This window comes from Chelonoidis abingdonii, chromosome 6, assembly GCF_003597395.2.
Source record: "Chelonoidis abingdonii isolate Lonesome George chromosome 6, CheloAbing_2.0, whole genome shotgun sequence".
Taxonomy (NCBI): Eukaryota; Metazoa; Chordata; order Testudines; family Testudinidae; genus Chelonoidis; species Chelonoidis abingdonii.
The window spans coordinates 18,753,790-18,772,843 of record NC_133774.1 but is presented as its reverse complement, the minus strand read 5'-3'; the positions used below and the strand labels follow the sequence as shown (position 1 = coordinate 18,772,843).

The following is a 19,054-nucleotide window of genomic DNA, read 5'->3' as shown; positions in this document are numbered from 1 at the left end:
TCCAAGTAATATGCAAAGAAAATACTTGAATTTTCTTTCCCTGTTATGGAGATCTCCAATCAAGGAACCGAATAGCCTATATTGCCTGCTGAGTACAGTTATTTCCCCTAACTGTATCAAATCTACACTTTAGGCTTAAAGGGCCTGAATCTCCACTGCTTTATGAAGTGTGTAGTCTGTGCAAATTGGGTGCAAAATGCTACCAACAGTGTGAATGAAATGCTGACCTAGTAGCATTTTGTCCTCTGCAAAATAATGAAGAATCAGGCCCAGTGGACACAGACATGGGGAGTATTTATAACTATTTTGCTCCACAGAGTTGCATCTCAGGCTACTGCTTACATCTTAATCCAGTCAGAATTAGGCTTGTCAGAACAAGGGCTCGATAAATCGATAGTGATTATGGCTGGAACTTTACAAAGCACCACAGAGATTTAGGTACTCATACTGCATTGAATTTCAGTGGTATTTGGGTGTCTAACTACCTTAAGCTCTTTGAAAAACTGCAGTCTAAGGTGTTCTCATCCCTGGCTATTTTGCTCTATACTAACCAATATTTCTCTCTTTATATGCCAGAAAAGATGAACAGTATTATATTAGAGCAGGTAATATTATTTTTCTAACTCCTATTTGGGGTTTTTTCCAGCTGTCATATCGAGGATGTCTTTCAAATAAAGTATTAGAAACCTGACATCTGACTCTAGAAATGTTCTTTTTGCAACTGCAACACATAATTGTCCTATATGGTTTATGTCCCAGATTAATGACGTGAGACTAGCTGATGTATTGTTTTATAAAATCTAAGGAGTTTTTCTATGCTTCCCGCACTTTCTCCTAACTTCAAAAAATGAGAAATGTACCATAGCAAAAGTAAATTTTCCAAACTTGACTGAGTAAGGACTGAGTAATACCCCAACCAAGGACCTCAGGATTTAACCTGAAGAAAGTAACAAAGAAAAAAGGGCCGAGATTCATGAAATCCATTTGGGACTTTATGATTGCTTTCAAGTTCACGTAGGAGGCAACCCAATACTATGGTGATGGGCAGTAGCATAAAGCCATAAAACAGACAGACAGACAGATAGATGTTCAAAACTGGGTTTTCTAAATTATGCTTTCAAATCCTAAATTCTTACTTAGGAACCTACATAAGTGATTTGATTTTCATATGAGAAGGAAGAACATTTGTTAGGGCACTAGGCTAGTACTTGGGAGACCTCGGTTCAGGTACCTGCTCTGTGACAGCCCTCCTGTATGACCTTGGGCAAGTCACTTAGTTTTTTCTCTGCCTCAGTTCTCCATATATAAAATGGAAATAATAGCACCACCTTACCTCATAGGAGCATTGTGAGGAGAAATGCATTGACAACTGTGAGGTGCTCAGATACTAAGGTAATGTGGGCTATATGAAGTACCACAGATAGTGAGGAGAATACAGCAGCTCCCACTGAAATCAGGTGCCTTTAACTTTAGACAACCAGTTTTTGAAAATCTAGGCCTCTGAATTCATGTGTAAAATAAACGAGTTTCTAATGTGGTTCACCTGTTTATAAGATGGAGCCTACAATACGTAATTTCCAGAGGTGAATGTAGATCATCTTACATAAGTGTATCAGGGTGTTAATAACACAATTACATTTTTCCCATACACCTCTTAGGTGAGCAACAAATGCTTTTACAATGTATCAACCACCTAATTAGTTGTTTCAAGGTGGAAGAGTCACGTTAATGTTTCTTGATGCGAAATTAATATTATTAATTTAATAAGGTTTTAGCTCCTTAAGTTTTTTTGGTACCTCCCACTAGCTTCACTCCTGTGAAGTAGCAGAAATACCTGGATTATAACAGAAAAACAACAAACAAACATGAACAGTGCTTCTGGGAATAACTTGTAAAAGCTTTAGGATTAAAATCTTTCTGGGAGATATGTGCTAGTCAATACAGGGGTAGTTTAGTGAAATTCTATAGCCTATATGTAGCGGGGCAGTCATCCCGCTCCAACCCTGAAGGGGTTAAAACAGCCCTGGGAAAGGGCTGCTCTGGGAAGGCAATCATGGGTGTGCTTGAGGCAGCCAATCAGGGCCCAGCTGGGCCAGTATAAGAAGGGCTTCTGGGGAGAAGGCAGGCAGAGATTCTTTCCCTGTCTGGAGAGAGAAGGACCAAGCAGCCGGCAGGAACAAGGGTACATGAGGCTGAACAGTGCTGGGGAAGGGCAAAGTTGCTGGGGAGCTCCAGCTTGGCATCTCCCCATGCTGAGGCCTTGGTTAAGGCCTAAGAAGGTACTGGGGCTGCAGAAGGGCAGCCCGGGCTAAGGCAGAGACAGCTGGTCCAACCCCCTGGGCAGTGATGAATGGCCATTACAGTCTGCCTCTTGAGAAAGGGGTTAGATGATGACTGGCAGCAGCCACTGAGGCAAGGTGGGTGTATAGGGTTGGGAGTTCCCTGGGGAGGGGAAACGCAGCATGTGGGGGTACTGTGGTGGGCAGAACCCCAGGGTAAAAGGGCACAAGGGTCCGGGAGGGACACGGGGACCAGAGGCAGGCAAGACACTGGCCAGCAGAGGGTGCTCTGGAGCTAGGGTTGAGCTAATTCTCAAGACAACCAGCAGGAGGCGCTGCGCTGGTGAATCTCACTTCACTACACTGAATTACACAGGTCAGTCTAGATGATGATCTGATGGCCTTTCTGGCCTTAAGATTCTGCACCTGTTAATTTGTCACCAAAAAGAAAAAACAAATGAATGCCTTGGTCCTTTATGATATTAATGTAGGACATGATCCTCCAGACATGGACCTTTACATCAAGGGGAGTCCTATTGTCTCTGAAAGGACCAATCTCTTTGCAAAACCAGGGCCTTAATTTCATTTATCAGAGGAAAAAACTCTTATTTATTAATAGTAACTAAGAAGAAAGATGGGCACAAACCAAAATACCAGATCCAAATGAATTCAGAATTTGAAAGGTTAGAATCTAAATGTGGACTTTGCTTCTTGGGGCAATGTCTAGCTGAAAATGTTGGACAGGAATATATATATTACAGTATAAATACAGTAGTTCTCTTTTTATTTTCCACTGAATTCCATGAATACTGTACATGGTTAACTAGACATATTCTGAGGTGATATTTGAACCGAAGTTAACTTTTTCTCAAAATAACATGCATTAGATCATGAACAAATTGCCAAAAGTAAACAGTGGGTCCGTCTTTGTGGTGACTAATGTAGAACCACATAAAGATCAAATGCCTGCATGAATCAATGCCCACATTTGTCCAGGGTCAGCCTCCCAAAGACAGAGATGTGGGGGAGGAAGATTAAAGATGAAAAGAAGAGCGAATGCAAACAAATGACCAGTGAGCAAATCTGCATGTTTAAATTACATCAGGAAAGAGATCTGAATAAAACAAAGTTCAATATGAGGACAGGTTTAAAAATAGTTCAGCCTGAATCATGCCAACAGCCTCAAAATTTGGGGGAATATATGAAATCTGAACCAGGATGTGGATCTGAATATTGAATCTATCTCCCTATTAGCATGAGTGAATTTTCACAGAAAAAAAAATGTGCTACACAGTGCACAGAACAAACAGACACTTGCTCAAAAGAGCTTGCAATCTATATAATATGCCAAACATAAAGCCTGTATTCAAATGCCCCTGAGCTTTGAGCGGATTAAAAAGCTGGATCTGGAGCCAGCTTTTGCATCTTGAGTCCATTACTCATTTAAAAGACTTTGAGTAAATTTTTCAAAAGCACGTAAGTGACTTAGAAGTCTAAGGCCTTGTCTACACTACAGGGAAAAGTCGATCTAAGCTATGCAATCTGAATTACATGAATAGCGTAACTCGAGTCAACATAGCTTACATCTACCTACCGTGGGGTCCACACTATGCGATGTCGACGGGAGATGCTCTCCCGTCAACTCCCCTTACTCTTCTCGATCTGGTGGAGTACAGGAGTTGAAGGGAGAGCAATCTGCAGTTGATTCAGCAGATCTTCACTAGACCTGCTAAATTGACCATCAATGCATTGATCATCATGTGTTGATCCCCCGGTAAGAGTAGACAAGCCCTCAGTCCCATTGATTTTCAGTGAGACATAGTAGGATTAGTATTTATTATTTGCATTATTTGTATTATTATAGCACATAGGAGCCCCAGTCACAGACCAGGCATTGTACAAGCTGCTCACAATCTAGGTAGGTTCCCAAGGGACAAAGTCACTTTTGTAAATGGGATATACGTGTCTACATGGAAAAGTTTTAACAGGTTACACAGATACAGATATCTAAGTATCATTACAGTTTTATCAGTCTAAAAGAGCCTCTTTTTTGGTAAGCTTATGTCACTTGGGAAAGGTTTAAACTAGGGCTATTGATTAACTGCAGTTAACGCGATTAACTCAAAAAAAAATAATTGTGTTTAATCACATTGTTAAACAATAGAATACCAAACACTCAAATGCAGAAACACAAACACCCCTCCACCCCACGCCACCCCACCCCAAAAAAACATCCTTCTCCTGGTAACTTAGATCTGTTTTGGATCATTATTGAACAGAACCCCTCATCAGCATGGATGCATATCCTCTGGAATGGTACTGAAGCATGAAGGGACATATGCATCTTTAGCACATCTGGCAAGTAAATATCTTGCAATTCTGGCTACAACAATGCCATGCAAACGTCTGTTCTCACTTTCAGGTGACATTGTAAACAAGAAACTGGCATCATTATCTCCTGCAAATTGTAACCAAACTTGCTTTTCTGAGCGATGAGCTGAAGTAGCACTGTGTGGACTTGTAGGCTCTAAAATTTTACATTGTTTTATTTTTTAATGCAATTATTTTTTGTACATAAATCTACATTTGTAAGTTCAATTTTCATGATGAAGAGATTGCACTCCAGTACTTGTATTCGGTGAATTGAAAAATACTATTTCTTTTGTTTTTTACAGCATAAATATTTGTAATCAAAAATAAATATAAAATGAGCACTGTACACTTTGTATTCTGTGTTGTAATTGAAATCAATATATTTGAAAATGTAGAAAACATCCAAAAATATTTAAATAAATGGTATTCTATTATTAACAGCATGATTGTTTTTAAACGCTTGAAAGTCATAGTTTAAACTAAATCATAAAAGCCAGAATATGCCAGAATGTATTTGTATAACAAAATCCATTTAAATTTAGAACCTAGTTTATATTGAACAAAGCTTTCCCATGTAGACAAGGCTTTAGCCTCCCAAGGGACTCTGGCACTGTTGAAAATTTTACTCTTATTTTTAACACTATAACATAATATTTCCATGATAATTTAATGGAGAAGATGAACATTAGCACCCACTAACAGATGTTTATCATTACTTTTGGTCACCTGTTACTTTGAATCATGTTTATTTTTTTCCTTTAAATAACTATCTTTCCTGTGTCAGGAGATAGTTTGAAAACATTATGTCTTTTAAACTAAACTATTTTCTCATGCAGATAGTCCTTTGGATGCAGGAGTTTTCTGAGGTCTTATTTATTTATTTCCTAATAGATTTAGGTTTGTTTTGTCATGCTTATAATAATTTAAAAAACCTGCCTGTTACCTTTAAGTGCTTTCCTTATCAGCAAGCAAAACCATTTCAGTGTTTGATCCCCTGAAGCAAGCCTACCCAAGTGTGAAGATTAAAGAGCAGGCCATCAAAAATACACCAAAGGTGAGGGTATATGATAAATGCCTTCACTTCCAAAGGGGTTTCTCTTTGGAACTGTTGATTCAGGGGAGCCTTCTTGCCCAAATTACAGTCTCACTCTAAGCAAACTTCTCCCACTCTCTCCCCTTTAGATGTTTTTGGTGTCTGGTAAGGAAAGACATCCTTGAAAGGAGTCCAGCTTGTTTTCAGCAATCCACTGTTCCTGTTAGCTCAAGTTCAAAGACTCACTTGGTTCTTTGGCATCCAATAATAACAGCATGTAATGCAAGACAGCTGATGGGGAAGGTTTAAAATTTATTTACTGGATGGTTGGATTAGCGGTGAGGCAATAGCTTCAACCTAGCAAGTGTACAATCTGAGGAGACTTGGTTCTCAATCTGCTTCTTGAACCTATGAGATGGATGTCACCCAGTAGTTACAGTACAGCTAAAGATTGGCTCTGAAGATGTTTGATGGTATGGACATAGAGACATCCCTAGCATTACTGGTACTGTCAATCGTCGAGCAAAATTACTGTTATTCTCAAACTGGGAAGAGCTTCTTACTCTAGAGTTACAGTAATTTGCCTGACAATTTCTTTGCATGCCTGAGGTTAATGTCATACTCACTATTTTTCTAAAGAGAAAAATAGCTCTTCTGCAAAAATGTAAAAACAATAAATGACTCAGTAGCCCATGCAAGTGCTGAAAGGAAAACTACATTCATTTGGTTCAGCCTCACAGGCTGAAAGTTCAGAAGACTAGAGGCACTTCTCACCATGGCTAAACTGTGAAATGTATTTTTTAAGAAAGTTTTTAATTACAATTGGCATCTTTAAGCTGAGTGCTAGAGGCTGCCATCCTGCTAAAAATATTTTTGTTTTTAAATATTGGAAGCATGAAAACCCTCTTTAAGAGAGTGTTAACAACCTCCATACTTGGGTTAGTGCTAGATTCTGACACCCTCACACTGTGAGTATTGCTACTGAAATTCAATGGAAGAAAATATTCAACCAGTGTAAGGGAATCAGAAGCAGCCCTTAATTACAAATATAGATGTGGATATAGCTTGCAATCTTAAAAAACACAACAATAGTTCTATATAAATGTTTCATATTTAAATACTGAAATATTCTCTTGACTGTTAAGCTGTTATCGGCCATGTTGAAAACAGGATACTGGGCTAAACAGACCACAGGTCTGATTCAGTATGGCGATTCTTAGGGCTGGTCTACACTAGGGGGGGAAATCGGTCTAAGATATGCAACTTCAGCTACGTGAATAGTGTAGCTGAAGTCGAAGTATCTTAGATCGAGTTACCTACCATCCTCATGGCGCGGGATTGATGTCTGCGGCTCCCTCTGTCGACTCCACTACCGCCGTTCACGCTGGTGGAATTCCAGAGTTGACAGGAGCTCGTTCCGGGATCAATATATCGCGTCTAGATGAGAGGCGATATATGGATTCCCGAGAAATCGATTGCTACCCGCCGATACAGTGGTTAGTGAAGACGTAGCCTAAGACTAGCATTAAAGCAGATGAGAAATAACCGTAATAATGCTTTGCATTGTGACAGTAACACCCCACTTAACGCCCTTTCGCTTAACGTTGTTTCGATCTTATGTCCCTGCTCAATTACAGAACATGCTCCATTTAAAGTTGTGCAATGCTTTGCTATAATGTCATTTGGCTGCCTGCTTTGTCCTATCAGCCCCCCTAGCACCCCTGCCCCCGTGCCTCCCACCCACCGGCAGACCCCGTGGATCAACGCCTTCCTCCTCCTCCCCCAGCCTCCTGCCCACGGCAATCAGCTGGCTTGCAGTGTTGAAGAGGGAGAAGTGAGGACCCAGTGCGCAGGTTACCCCTGCCGCCTGCCTCCCGAATGCTGCAAGCCATCTGATTGCTGTGGGCAGGAGAGAGAGAAGTGAGGGTGGAGCCTGCGCATGAAGTCCTCACTGCTCTCCCCTCCATCCTACCCCCTGAACGTTGCAAGCCAGCTGATTGCCACAGGCAGGAGGAAGTAGGGAGGAGCGAGGTCAAGGTGCACTCCCCCTTCGCTCCCCTGCCTCCTGCCCCTGGCAATAATCTGGCTTGTGGTGTTCAGGAGGCACTGGAGAGAAGGGGAGCCTGCATGCTTATCATCACACCTTCCCTCTCCCTCCTGCCTCCTAAACGCTGCAAGAAGGAGGCAGGTGAGGGAGGTGGGAGGAGCAAGGATGCAGCATGCAGAGTAAAGGGTGGGGAAAAGACGTGGGTTAAGGATGGGGGCTTGGGGCAAGGGGTGGAGTGGGCAGGCCAAGGGTTGAGCCCCCCGCCCCTGGTGCTTGCAGAGTAGGAGAAGTTGCCACTGCTGCTTGTGCAGTCACTGAGAGGTCACGGGCAACAAACAAAAATTCATGGCCGTGACCTATCTCATGACTTATACTATACATACCCCTGACTAAATCAGGGGAGCTGGGTGTGAGGGCACTGCTGCAGGGAGGTGCCTGGGGGGGCATTGCTGCAGAGAGCAGCGGCTGCTCTGCCCACTCCAGGGACCACTCCATGCTACAGGGCCGCCAAAGTGACTGACAGCAGAGCTACTCCAGTAGCAGATGGTGTGACAGGCCCCGTGGCCACCTGAGCAGCTAACCCAGGGGCCAGCTGCTTGGTCGGTCCTGAGATCAGCCACACTGGCCACTGCACAAGTCACGGAGGTCACAGAAAGTCACAGATTCCGTGACTTCCGCGACGTCTGTGATAGACATGGAGCCCTACTAATGGATTGATCGTTTAACATGCTGAACATGCGCTTATCTAAGTGAGATTTTAAGGACAGTCAGTGGTTAGCATGTTCTAGCTATCTTAGTTACTTGTATATCCCCAATCACCGTAGTATCTGAGAATATCAGAATATTTAATATATAGGGCTGTAAATTAATCTTCTTTAATGCAAGGAATTAATGCAAAACAAATTAACTAGACTTAAAAAAACAGTCACAATCAATCACAGTTTTACCTGTACTGTTAAACAATAATAGAATACCAATTTAAATTTATTATACATTGTTTTGTTTTTGAGTGCAGTTATGTAAAACTATGTAAAACTTTAGGGCCTACAAGTCCACTCAGTCCTACTTCTTGTTCAGCCAATCACTAAGACAAACAAGTTTGGTTACAATTAGGAAAGATAATGCTGCCGCTTCTTATTTAAAATGTCACCTGAAAGTGAGAACAGGTGCTTGCATGGCACTTTTGTAGCCAGCATTGCAAGGTATTTATGTGCCAGATATGCTAAACATTTGTATACACATTCATGCTTTCACGTGTAGGCTCTAAAGGCTCTACTAATAATAACTCTGAATTTGTCAGTTGCACTTTCACAATAAAGAGATTGCACCATAGAACTTGTATGTGTGAAGTGAAAAATACTATTTCTTTTATCTTTTTTACAGTGCAAATATTTGTAGTAAATAAAAATAATATAAAGTGAGCACTTCACAATTTGTATTCTATATTGTAATTGAAATCAATATATTTGAAAATGTAGAAAGACATCCAAAATATGGCTAATTTACATTGGTATTCCATTCTTAAGACTGTAATTAAAACTGATTAACCACAATTTTTTTATAAATCATGCAATTAATTGTGATTATATTTGTAATCATTTTGCAGACCTATTAATATATTATCTTCATAATGCAAGGTTACAGAGAAGTCTGGCTACCCATGAATAAAGCCCCCAAACCCTGGCTCCTACGGATGTGCTTTCAACAGAAGCCCATCATTCCTCTTCAACTTTATAGACACTCCACCGGGCTCCCACAAATGACATCATGTTTCAGGAAGACGGCTGCCTCCAGCATTAGCCGCCAAAATGCCAACTTAATTAAAGAGCTTTCTTGAAAAAATACATTTCCACACTTTAATCATAAAAAGCTGTGCTGTGGGCATTGTGTACTTGCAGGGTGTTCTGCTGAGCAAAATGGGTGCAGTTTTCCATTACAGAGAATGATTTGGCTCTTGCTATAAGAATTTCTGTCATAACTGTAGGTTTCTCTTTGTTCTGTGTGGTGCATAGTACTGTTTTTCTTAAAAATCCAGACATATTATTATAGCATCATCAAATAAAACACTTAGTGCTGGAGATCAAGGCCTAACCCTGCAGTTTTTTGCACCTGCTAATCTCCAAAAGGGGAGTTTCTCCTTTGGTAAGAATGTATTATGGTAATTATTGATTAGTAGTAGCATTAATGTACTGCCTATGAGCCCCAGTCATGGATCAGGATCGCATTGTGCTACGCACTGCACAAACACAGCACACACAGCCCCTGCTCCAAGGGGCTTACAATATAAGTATAAGACAAGAGACAACAGATGGATACAGACAGGAGAGTGCAAATAAACAATGAGAGAATGGGACTGGGTGCTTCACAGCTAAGTACATACTTCACTGTGGATAAGGCATAGTTCCCAAAATTACAAAGCTAAACCTAAAAATCTCTCTTTGCAGATGCTATTCCACCTCAAAAAATGAGATCAAAATGTGGAAAAAGGTTTTTGGGGAAAATGACTATGCAAAATGATCCCAAGGTTCCAAGTTCATTAGTTCTCAATGATTTCATTGCAAATCCATTTACTTCTCAAATCAAGATAGGTTTCATTCTAATTCACCCTCAGAATCTGTGTTCTTTCTGGCTCCTACAAGAGTATCATTAACCATCACATAGTTGAGGTGTATTACAAGTGCAGTTAAGGTGAAAGTGACATTTAATAAACTCGATCTGGATTACTGACAATGATGGGAAGAAAAGGAAAAATCCAACTTAACTCTCAGGCAGATTTTGCCCATTAGAAAAACAAAGCTAAACTAAAAACATCTTTTTCACATGTATCCTGAGCACATTAGACAGGGAATCATGTGAGCAATAAACAAGACCCCCGCCTCAACATCTTTATTTTAGAATAACTTTTCAATGTACAACTATAAATACTTATGAAACTGAGGCATAGCACAGTGCAATCTCCAAAACACAACTCGGCTATTAACACCTCAATTCTCACCTGTAATACCTGTACCACTCTTACACCCATTCTTGTTACTCCATTTTACATCATTGCTGAATTAGACATTGGCTTTCTGCTGGAGCTATCCTCCTTGATCAATTAAGAAAAGCTCACCAAAATTTACTTTCACTTGTGATTTTAACAGAATTTGAACCTGTATCTCCAGAGGGGAATGAAAGGTAAATGTGCTAATCTACTAGCCATATATTAGACAAGTAATTAGGATGATAAAATTGTTATAAGTAAATTGGGATTGCTACAAACTACTATCAATATACTACCATTCTAGCCACAAAGGTGCTCTGATATCAAGGTATTAAGCATGGTATATGAATTTAGATAAATTACAGTAGACAATCTCTGTCTTCATACTGGCTATTATTGTGAAGTACTGTATCCAAAAACATAAGAATACTTTGTGAGATACTATTAAAAACTTTGTGCAGCTTTAGGACTATGAACACCCTGATAACAGTAGTAGGATGCTTATGTTTTCTTAATCATTGGCACCTACCTGTTGATGCTTTCCCTGGAGAAATAGACAGTGTATGCCAGGATATTCCCTTTAGTTTCTGCAGGTGGGCGCCAGCTGAGACGGACAAATCGACTGGAGACCAAAACAGGGACCACATCTCGGGGAGCAGAGGGGAGGACACTGGAACTTGGGATAGCTGAAGGGGAAGGAGAGGAATCAGTCAGAGAAGTTGGGGGAACAAGGATTTCAGGACTGGTGGGAAGTACTGTAGTTGACACAACTGATGTGTTAGAAAACAAAGGGCCAAGGTGAAACGGAAGTGTGTGAATAAAATGAATGGGAGGCAAGAAAAAGAGAAAAATGACAGTAAAACCACACTTTAAAATATAATATTCTGCGCAAACAACAATCCACAAAGTTCAACAGCAACAAACGTACATTAGATGGGTTATTGTCCTGCTAATATTCAGAGCTTCTCTCTTACACGTATTATCACAAACTCTAAAAATTGCATTGCGCACACACAGATCTTTAGTTATCTGACAAATGAATAATTTTTAGCAACTTTTAAAAATCTATTTTCTACAAGAATCACCCTTATTGGACTGGGAAAGGCAGAAACTAAGAACTCTTCTGCAAATTTCTTAATGGATGATTGCTCCCAAGTTCAATACAATAAAAAGCAGAATGGAATAATTTTAATATTGGTACATCTCATAGACTCATAGACTCTAGAACTGGAAGGGACCTCGAGAGGTCATCGAGTCCTGTCCCCTGCCCTCATGGCAGGACCAAATACTGTCTAGTCCATCCCTGATAGACATTTATCTAACCTACTCTTAAATATCTCCAGAGATGGAGATTCCACAACCTCCCTAGGCAATTTATTCGAGTGTTTAACTACCCTGACAGTTAGGAACTTTTTCCTAATGTCCAACCTAAATCTCCCTTGCTGCAGTTTAAGCCCATTGCTTCTTGTTCTATCATTAGAGGCTAAGGTGAACAAGTTTTCTCCCTCCTCCTGATGATCTGAGCATCTGGTTTTGAGTTAAAAAAAAAAAAAAAGTCAAACACACCAGGTATATAAACAGTTAAATGAGTAAATGGCTAGCTCAAGGTTCAGGTTGTGAAATTTACAAAAGCATTTGTGTGTGTCAATCACTAAATGTTTGTCTTATAGGTTGCAGTTCCAGCTACATATTGTCTTAGCATGCGAACTCCATAACCAACATCCATAATCATCTTTCTTCCTTTGTGACCTAATGTGAAGTCCGATGCTTAATCTCACAGGCCCATTGCTGTTACCACGATCACAACTTCCTTGTCTGTTGTCATGGAGGAACACAGCCATTCACAGAATATCAGCATATTCTTATAACTTTTCGAATGGTCCACTTTTCTGGTCAAGTGCCCAAAAGGAGAGATTGTTTATGGAGGATGCAAGCTTACTGGGGAAGTCCCCCTGGTGAGAAATGCTGGGGGTGGAGTTTTCTTCTGGGTGTTTATTATTGGTTTTGGGTTTGTTGTGTTGTTGTTTTAAATAATATCAAATGCCCACAGAGCACCAGATAAGCACCTTTGATATGTCTGATAAACTTTAATAAAAAAAAACTGGTTCATCATAGTGTTGTACAAAATAAGTAGACCAGAAGCCAGACATAAGCCACTTAAAAAATAAAATGCATCATTTAAAAACAGAAATTTCCCACTGAAAGTGCACCTAAAGAAATTACTTTTTTTCTTAACTATTCAGCTTTATCGGCCATGAAGCAATAATCTCTATGGCTGTCTGCAACCTCTTTTTAGTTTTTGGTGCGTGCTGTGAACAGTGTTATAAACATTAACTTACACTGTGCTCATTAACAGTTCATGAACTGTGTTATCTAAACGGCATATAAAGGACGGATTGATGTGTTCATCAAAATGCAAAAAAACACAAAAATTTGCATTGAATATTAGATCAACTAATGAACTTATTTTCATGTCTTTGTCCTCAAATTCTAGAACTCTTACTGTAAACGAGATGTGCAAAATATGGCCACATCTTTTGACTATTTTCATGAGCAGAAATACTCCTTTCTGTTAAATACAATACTCAGTATGGTGATGTCCATTAAAAAGTAGTAATGCTTGAAGGATAATTGTCCTCAGTGAAAAAATTGTGAGACCCAGGGAATTTCTCTATGATATTCCTCATGCACCTATCTGGTGGAAAAGAAAGGCCATAGTCTTGACAGCTCTTGACACCTGGGACATATTTATGATCAATTATTATTTTATTTGTTTTGTGGTAGTTATATTTCCTGGAAGTCCCAGTCCTGTACAGGGCTGATTTGTGCTAGGAGCTGTACAAATGCAGAACAAAAAATTAAATTTTCCACTCACTTCTTCCAGCAGTGAAACTCCATTTGTTGCAATGGAACAGCAACTGATTTGCAATAGTAAGAGAGATTCTGACTTTTGGTCTGATTTGTATATCAACACCAATGCCACATGCCTTAATCAGGCCTATTAATGAATGCTAGACTGCATAAGGGCATTATGGAAGCACCAAGAATCTTTGCAAAGTTTTTAGTTGAATGACACGATAGAAGTGTTATTTAGTTGACAGGTATCAGAGGGTTAGCTGTGTTAGTCTGGATCTGTAAAAGCAGCAAAGAATCCTGTGGCACCTTATAGACTAACAGACGTTTTGGAGCATGAGCTTTCGTGGGTGAATACCCACTTCGTCAGATGCATGTAGTGGAAATTTCAACGTGCACCAAGGTATGAGTATTATGGCAAGCAAGCTGGAGAGAAAAGAGGTTTGTTCAATTCAGGGAGGATGAGGCGCGGCGCTGTTCTTAGGGGCAGTTGAGGTGTGAAAACGGAAGGGAGTGAGAAAGCTGGTTTTGTACGTTGGCAAGGCCATTTCAGCAGTCTTTGTTTAAGTTCCTGAGGCCGATGGTGTCACTTTGCAGCTGAAGCTGAAGCTCAGCAGTTTCCTTTGAAGTCTGGTCGCTGAAAGTTTTTTTGCTGGCAGGAGTGGCAACCGTTAAGGTCTGGCTATATGCTGTGGCCAGAGAGGTTGAAGTGTTCTCCTACAGGTTTTTGTTATTGGGGGCCATTCCTACACCATATCTGATTTTGTGTGCGGCTATTATCGGAACCGGCGTAAATGAACACAAATCCAGATTAGGATGGCAGTATAGCACAAAAGCCTGTAGGTGGAGAACCTAACGCTTCTGGCCACCAGCTATAGGCCGAACGGCTTACGGTGGCCATCGTGGGGGCAGCAAAAAAACTTCAGGACGCACGACTTCAAAGGGAGACTGCTGAGGCTTCAGTTCGCTGGCAATTTGAACACCATCGGGCTTCAGGATTATAACAAAGAGACTGTGAATGGCTTGCCAACTACAAAACCAGTTTCTCCTCCCTTGGTTTTCACACCTCAACTGCTAGAACAGGGCCTCATCCTCCCTGATTGAACTAACCTCTTTCTCTCCAGCTTGCTTGCATATATATACCTGCCCGTGGAAATTTCCACTACATGCATCTGACGAAGTGGGTATTCACCTACGAAAGCTCATGCTCCAAAACGTCTGTTGTCTATAACGTGCCACAGGATTCTTTGCTGCTTTTACATTAAGTTGATAGATTTTTGTAAGATCAACCCCAACTTTGTGCAGGGTAATGAAAGGGCTGAGGGGAAATGTATCAAGGTTGGGAGCAGGTGGGTCTACCCACTCCTTATTGCTTTCAGTAAATACTGTAGTACTTGAAATGTAGATTTTCTGCTAACTCCAGTAAAAACTGTTTCACTTTTATAGTTGTTAGCAGTGAATAGCACATACATATTTATGCTTACAATACAGAAATAACCTGTTACCTCGCCATTTATCTCAATAAGTAGCATCCTAAAATCCTTGAAAGTTTCATATGAATATCCTGGATCAATTCACTTGTGTCTGACAAGGGATGAATTTGTCCCATTTGTTCTCACTCTGTAAACAATGGATATTTCTCTATTGTCTTGGCATCTTGATTAATCATTTACTCCTATGTAAAGTGAGTGTAAAACGCTACAGTTCTGAGTTACTTTGCACAGGCATAAATGACTACACAAGATTCAGTGGAGATCACGGCAACAGATGCACATAGGGACACATTGTCAAGAGAGCTCAATTCCCATTTAGGCACCTAAATAAACAGGCCAGATTATTAATCTGGCTGAACTCTTTTGAAACTCTGGCCTCAGTTGTGGGTACCGAGCTTCTCTGAAAATTCTGGTTGTAGGATCCATCCCTGCAGGACAAAAGTCCTATAGGAAATGGGAGGTGTCTCAGAGTTAGGTGCACAAAGCAGCTTTTACACAGGAAGTTCTTATGAATAGGGCACAGGCAGCACCAGTGTATGTCACCAAACTATTTTATAAAAATGAAGGGCAACATTTTCTCTGATTTACCCTATGCATTTGATTGTGCCACACCTTTAAGCTGGGAAGATGTTGTCTGGCTGGCTGAGGGAAAGGGAACAGTGCTCTATGGGTGTGGAGGGGAGAGCAAGGTCAGAAGGTGCTGCAAAAAGCGGGGAATGGACCAGCATGGCCACACTGACTCATCTCCTGGGACTGGCAGGGTTGAAAGGGGGCACTGATGGCAGGAGTGGGTTGGATCAACAGCAGATGGAGGTTGCTGATTGCAGGGGTGATTTGGATCTGCACTGGGTGGAGGCTGAGGGGACATGTGGTACAGGTGGGCCCGTGACAATAAGTATTGATGATGGGGCACCTTGGTGAGATGCAGGGTCTGTCACTATTTGTTCCTCTGAGGCTTTATATCAGGGAGATGAGGATGGACCTGGTAGGGTATTAAATGGGCTTGCTTTGAAGGTTTCTGGTGGGGTGGTTGCATACCAATGACCCCAGGGAGGATTCACATCATCGCATCACTGTTAACATGCTCAGGGATCTTGTGCAGATCCTTGGCACCATGTATTGTAGTGGACCAGAGGCAGCCTTGTTCAGGGCAGCATTCTTGATAGCATTTTTTTTTGGTGCTTTCAGGATCAGTGAGCTCGTACCTGGGTCCTATAGGGACTCCATGGGAAGGGCACTGAAACTGCTTGATGTACACTGGCAATGGCAAGCAGTGCTACTAAACTTGCAAAAGTTGAAGATGGATCAATGAGGCCAGGGTGAATCTGTTATCCTATGGGAGGGTGGTGATCCTGGGGTCTGCCCCATGGAGGTTTTGAGGGCCGACATGGCAATTTAACTGGGGAAGGGGATGGGCCCTTCTTTATGCACAGTGGCAAGAGTTCCCTCACAAAATATCCATTTATTATAGTGTTGAGACAGGGACTGATGAGGTTGGGGCTGCCAGCCCAGTAATTTGGTTCCTGTTCATTCAGAACCATGGCAGCAACAGCAGCAGAACAACTGGGTATGAAGGCAGAGGCAATTCAGGCAAAAGGGTACTGGCATTCAGAAGCATACAGAATGTATGCAAGACCCCTAGGTGGGAAATCAGCATTAATTTGTTGTAATCTCATTCCAGATGTTGGAAGACCAGCCATGCAGATCTTTTTTGGGAGAACAGGCAGGGGTCCAAGTTGCCTAAGGGTTCGCAGCTGGGGTTCAGCAGGGAAACTTTCCTGAGGTGGCATGGAAAGAGGGCCATGTTAGGAGACCAGTCAACACCACTGCTGAACACTATGGGGGCTAGTCAGCGATCCCCAGATATAATTGTGGTGCCTCTTGTGGAAAACAATTTGGGAATGTGTGAAGGGGTGGAATTAATGCTCAGAGTGAAGAGTGACTTGGAGCTGATTCTTGAACTTTTCCTAGGAGTTAAAATGGTGTGGTCATACGTGCTTTAATGCAGGGTCTGGTGGGGAGCTCTGAGGCCACCCCCAGGTAGACGAGGTTCACCTGTCAGACTTGAGTGCAGATACATTTTTGTCAGATATAAAATAGGGCATTAGGAGATGTCTGGGAACCCGACTGTGTTCAGGGAAGAGGCAGCCGGGCTAATTGCTGGCACCTCCTTGTGGCGGATGTTCAGTGGAGGCACTTTATAGGGAAGGTATACAGTGACCAGACAATAGGCTTAGTAAGGACTTAAAAAGGAGGTGTATGGAATGGAATGATGGGTTGTTGGAGCTCCTATAAATGGTATGGCAGGAAGCCAACCACCCTTTCTTATAGTGTACCTTAACCCTTCTACAAAGGGGAATGGATTGTAAGGTTCTAGCAATGGATTGACTGGGGGACCTGGATAGAAAAAGGGGCGGGGGGTGGCTAGCAGTAGCCCCCTGGGTAGTTATTGAATGAACAGAGGGTTACCTGCACTGTACACTTTTATCTCCCTGGTAGTCCCAGACATCTAATAATAAAGTTATGGCCTGATTAAAACCATATCAAGTGTCTCCTGTCCTTCTTTTGGTATAGCCAGACAATGTGATTGGCACTGGAATCTCTATTGCATTTTCTGCACTCATCCTGTCCTATTCAAGAGGGGCTCTATATGCAAAACCCCGTCAAATCTAGGACAGCCAAAATTGAATGTAGAATTGTTGCTTTCTTACAAAACAAAAAAAACAAAATAGATGAAACAATAACACAACTAACTTGATATTTATATTTATCTCAAGGCCAAGGCACAAACACAAGATTCTTAAAAGTAAAAATATACACAGGGAAAAGTATTACTCATTAGATCATAAGAGCAGCATCTCTCCTCCTTTGAAATAGTGTTATTAAATGCTAAGAAGAGTTGACATGTTGCATACAGTAAGAGATGTGAAATGAATGCAAGGGGGATGTACAATTCTTCCAAGAAGGTACATTCATAAAGGTATTATCTGTGTAATGGGGAGGCAGGGGGAGATGACACAGGTTAATTAATTAGCCTTTCACTGAGAGACCTGGATGCAAATGCTAGTAAAATGTTAAGTGAAAATAAGTCTGGTGATCTCATGCAACATCCTAGCAAACATTTATACATATCATCACCACACAGCTTGGCATAGATCAGCATGATTAGCAGATAAAGATATAGAAGATTTTTTTAAAAATCATGGAAAATTGCAAAGATTCATTTTAATTTTCCTCTGGGTTCGCAATATTTATTTTAAAAAATGAAAAGTAAGATTTTTGTTTTTTTCCCTCCCTTGAAGCTCATTTTCCTGTACCAAAGCATGCATGGAGCTGATCCTGTGTACCTGGGAGGAATGACATCTTTACTTGAGGACTCCCTTCTTGAATAAGCTGAATCTTTTCCTAGAACCTTGACTCACAGGCTAGTGGTAAAGCACTAGACTGGGACTTAGGAGATGTGGTCCTATTCCCAGCTCTGAAATAGATCTGTTCTGTGAGTGTGACCTTGGGCAAACTAACTTCAGCTCTCTGTGTCTCTGTTTCTCCTCACACTCTATCTTTCTTGTTTACTTATGTGTTAAGATCTTCAGGGCAGAAACTGTCTCTGCTATGTGTTTGTTCAGGTCCTAGAACAATGAGGCCCTGATCTCACTTGGGTACTGATAATACAGATATTAAGCAATCAACAGAATAACTTCATGGTGGGCTAGTGAGGAAGGATGTTCTTCTGACAGAATCTCTTGCCCACACTCTAGTCATCTCCTGCCTTTGCTGGATCCCAGTGATTCATTCTTCTTGTCTTTGATTTCCAGCTCTATACCAATCTACCTTCACCTACATCTACAACTATCTCTTCTCTTTCATTCCTCCCTCTTGTCTTGGCTCTGACAATGATAACCCTTTTTGTCGCTTTCTCTCCTCCTCCTCTCTGAGCGTAAATACCTCCCAATCCCTGTTTGCCCAATCATCATCACCTTTTCACTAAAATAT

The 19,054-nt window shown here is 41.2% G+C and overlaps 1 protein-coding gene across 1 annotated transcript in view; it reads right to left on the bottom strand.

The window, feature by feature from the left end:
• The window catches only part of DCC (DCC netrin 1 receptor), a 978,992-nt gene that overhangs the window by 311,343 nt on the left and 648,595 nt on the right, over positions 1-19,054 (bottom strand). The window contains 1 exon segment of the mRNA XM_075066875.1: positions 11,245-11,401. Coding sequence (XP_074922976.1) covers positions 11,245-11,401 — 157 coding nt within the window.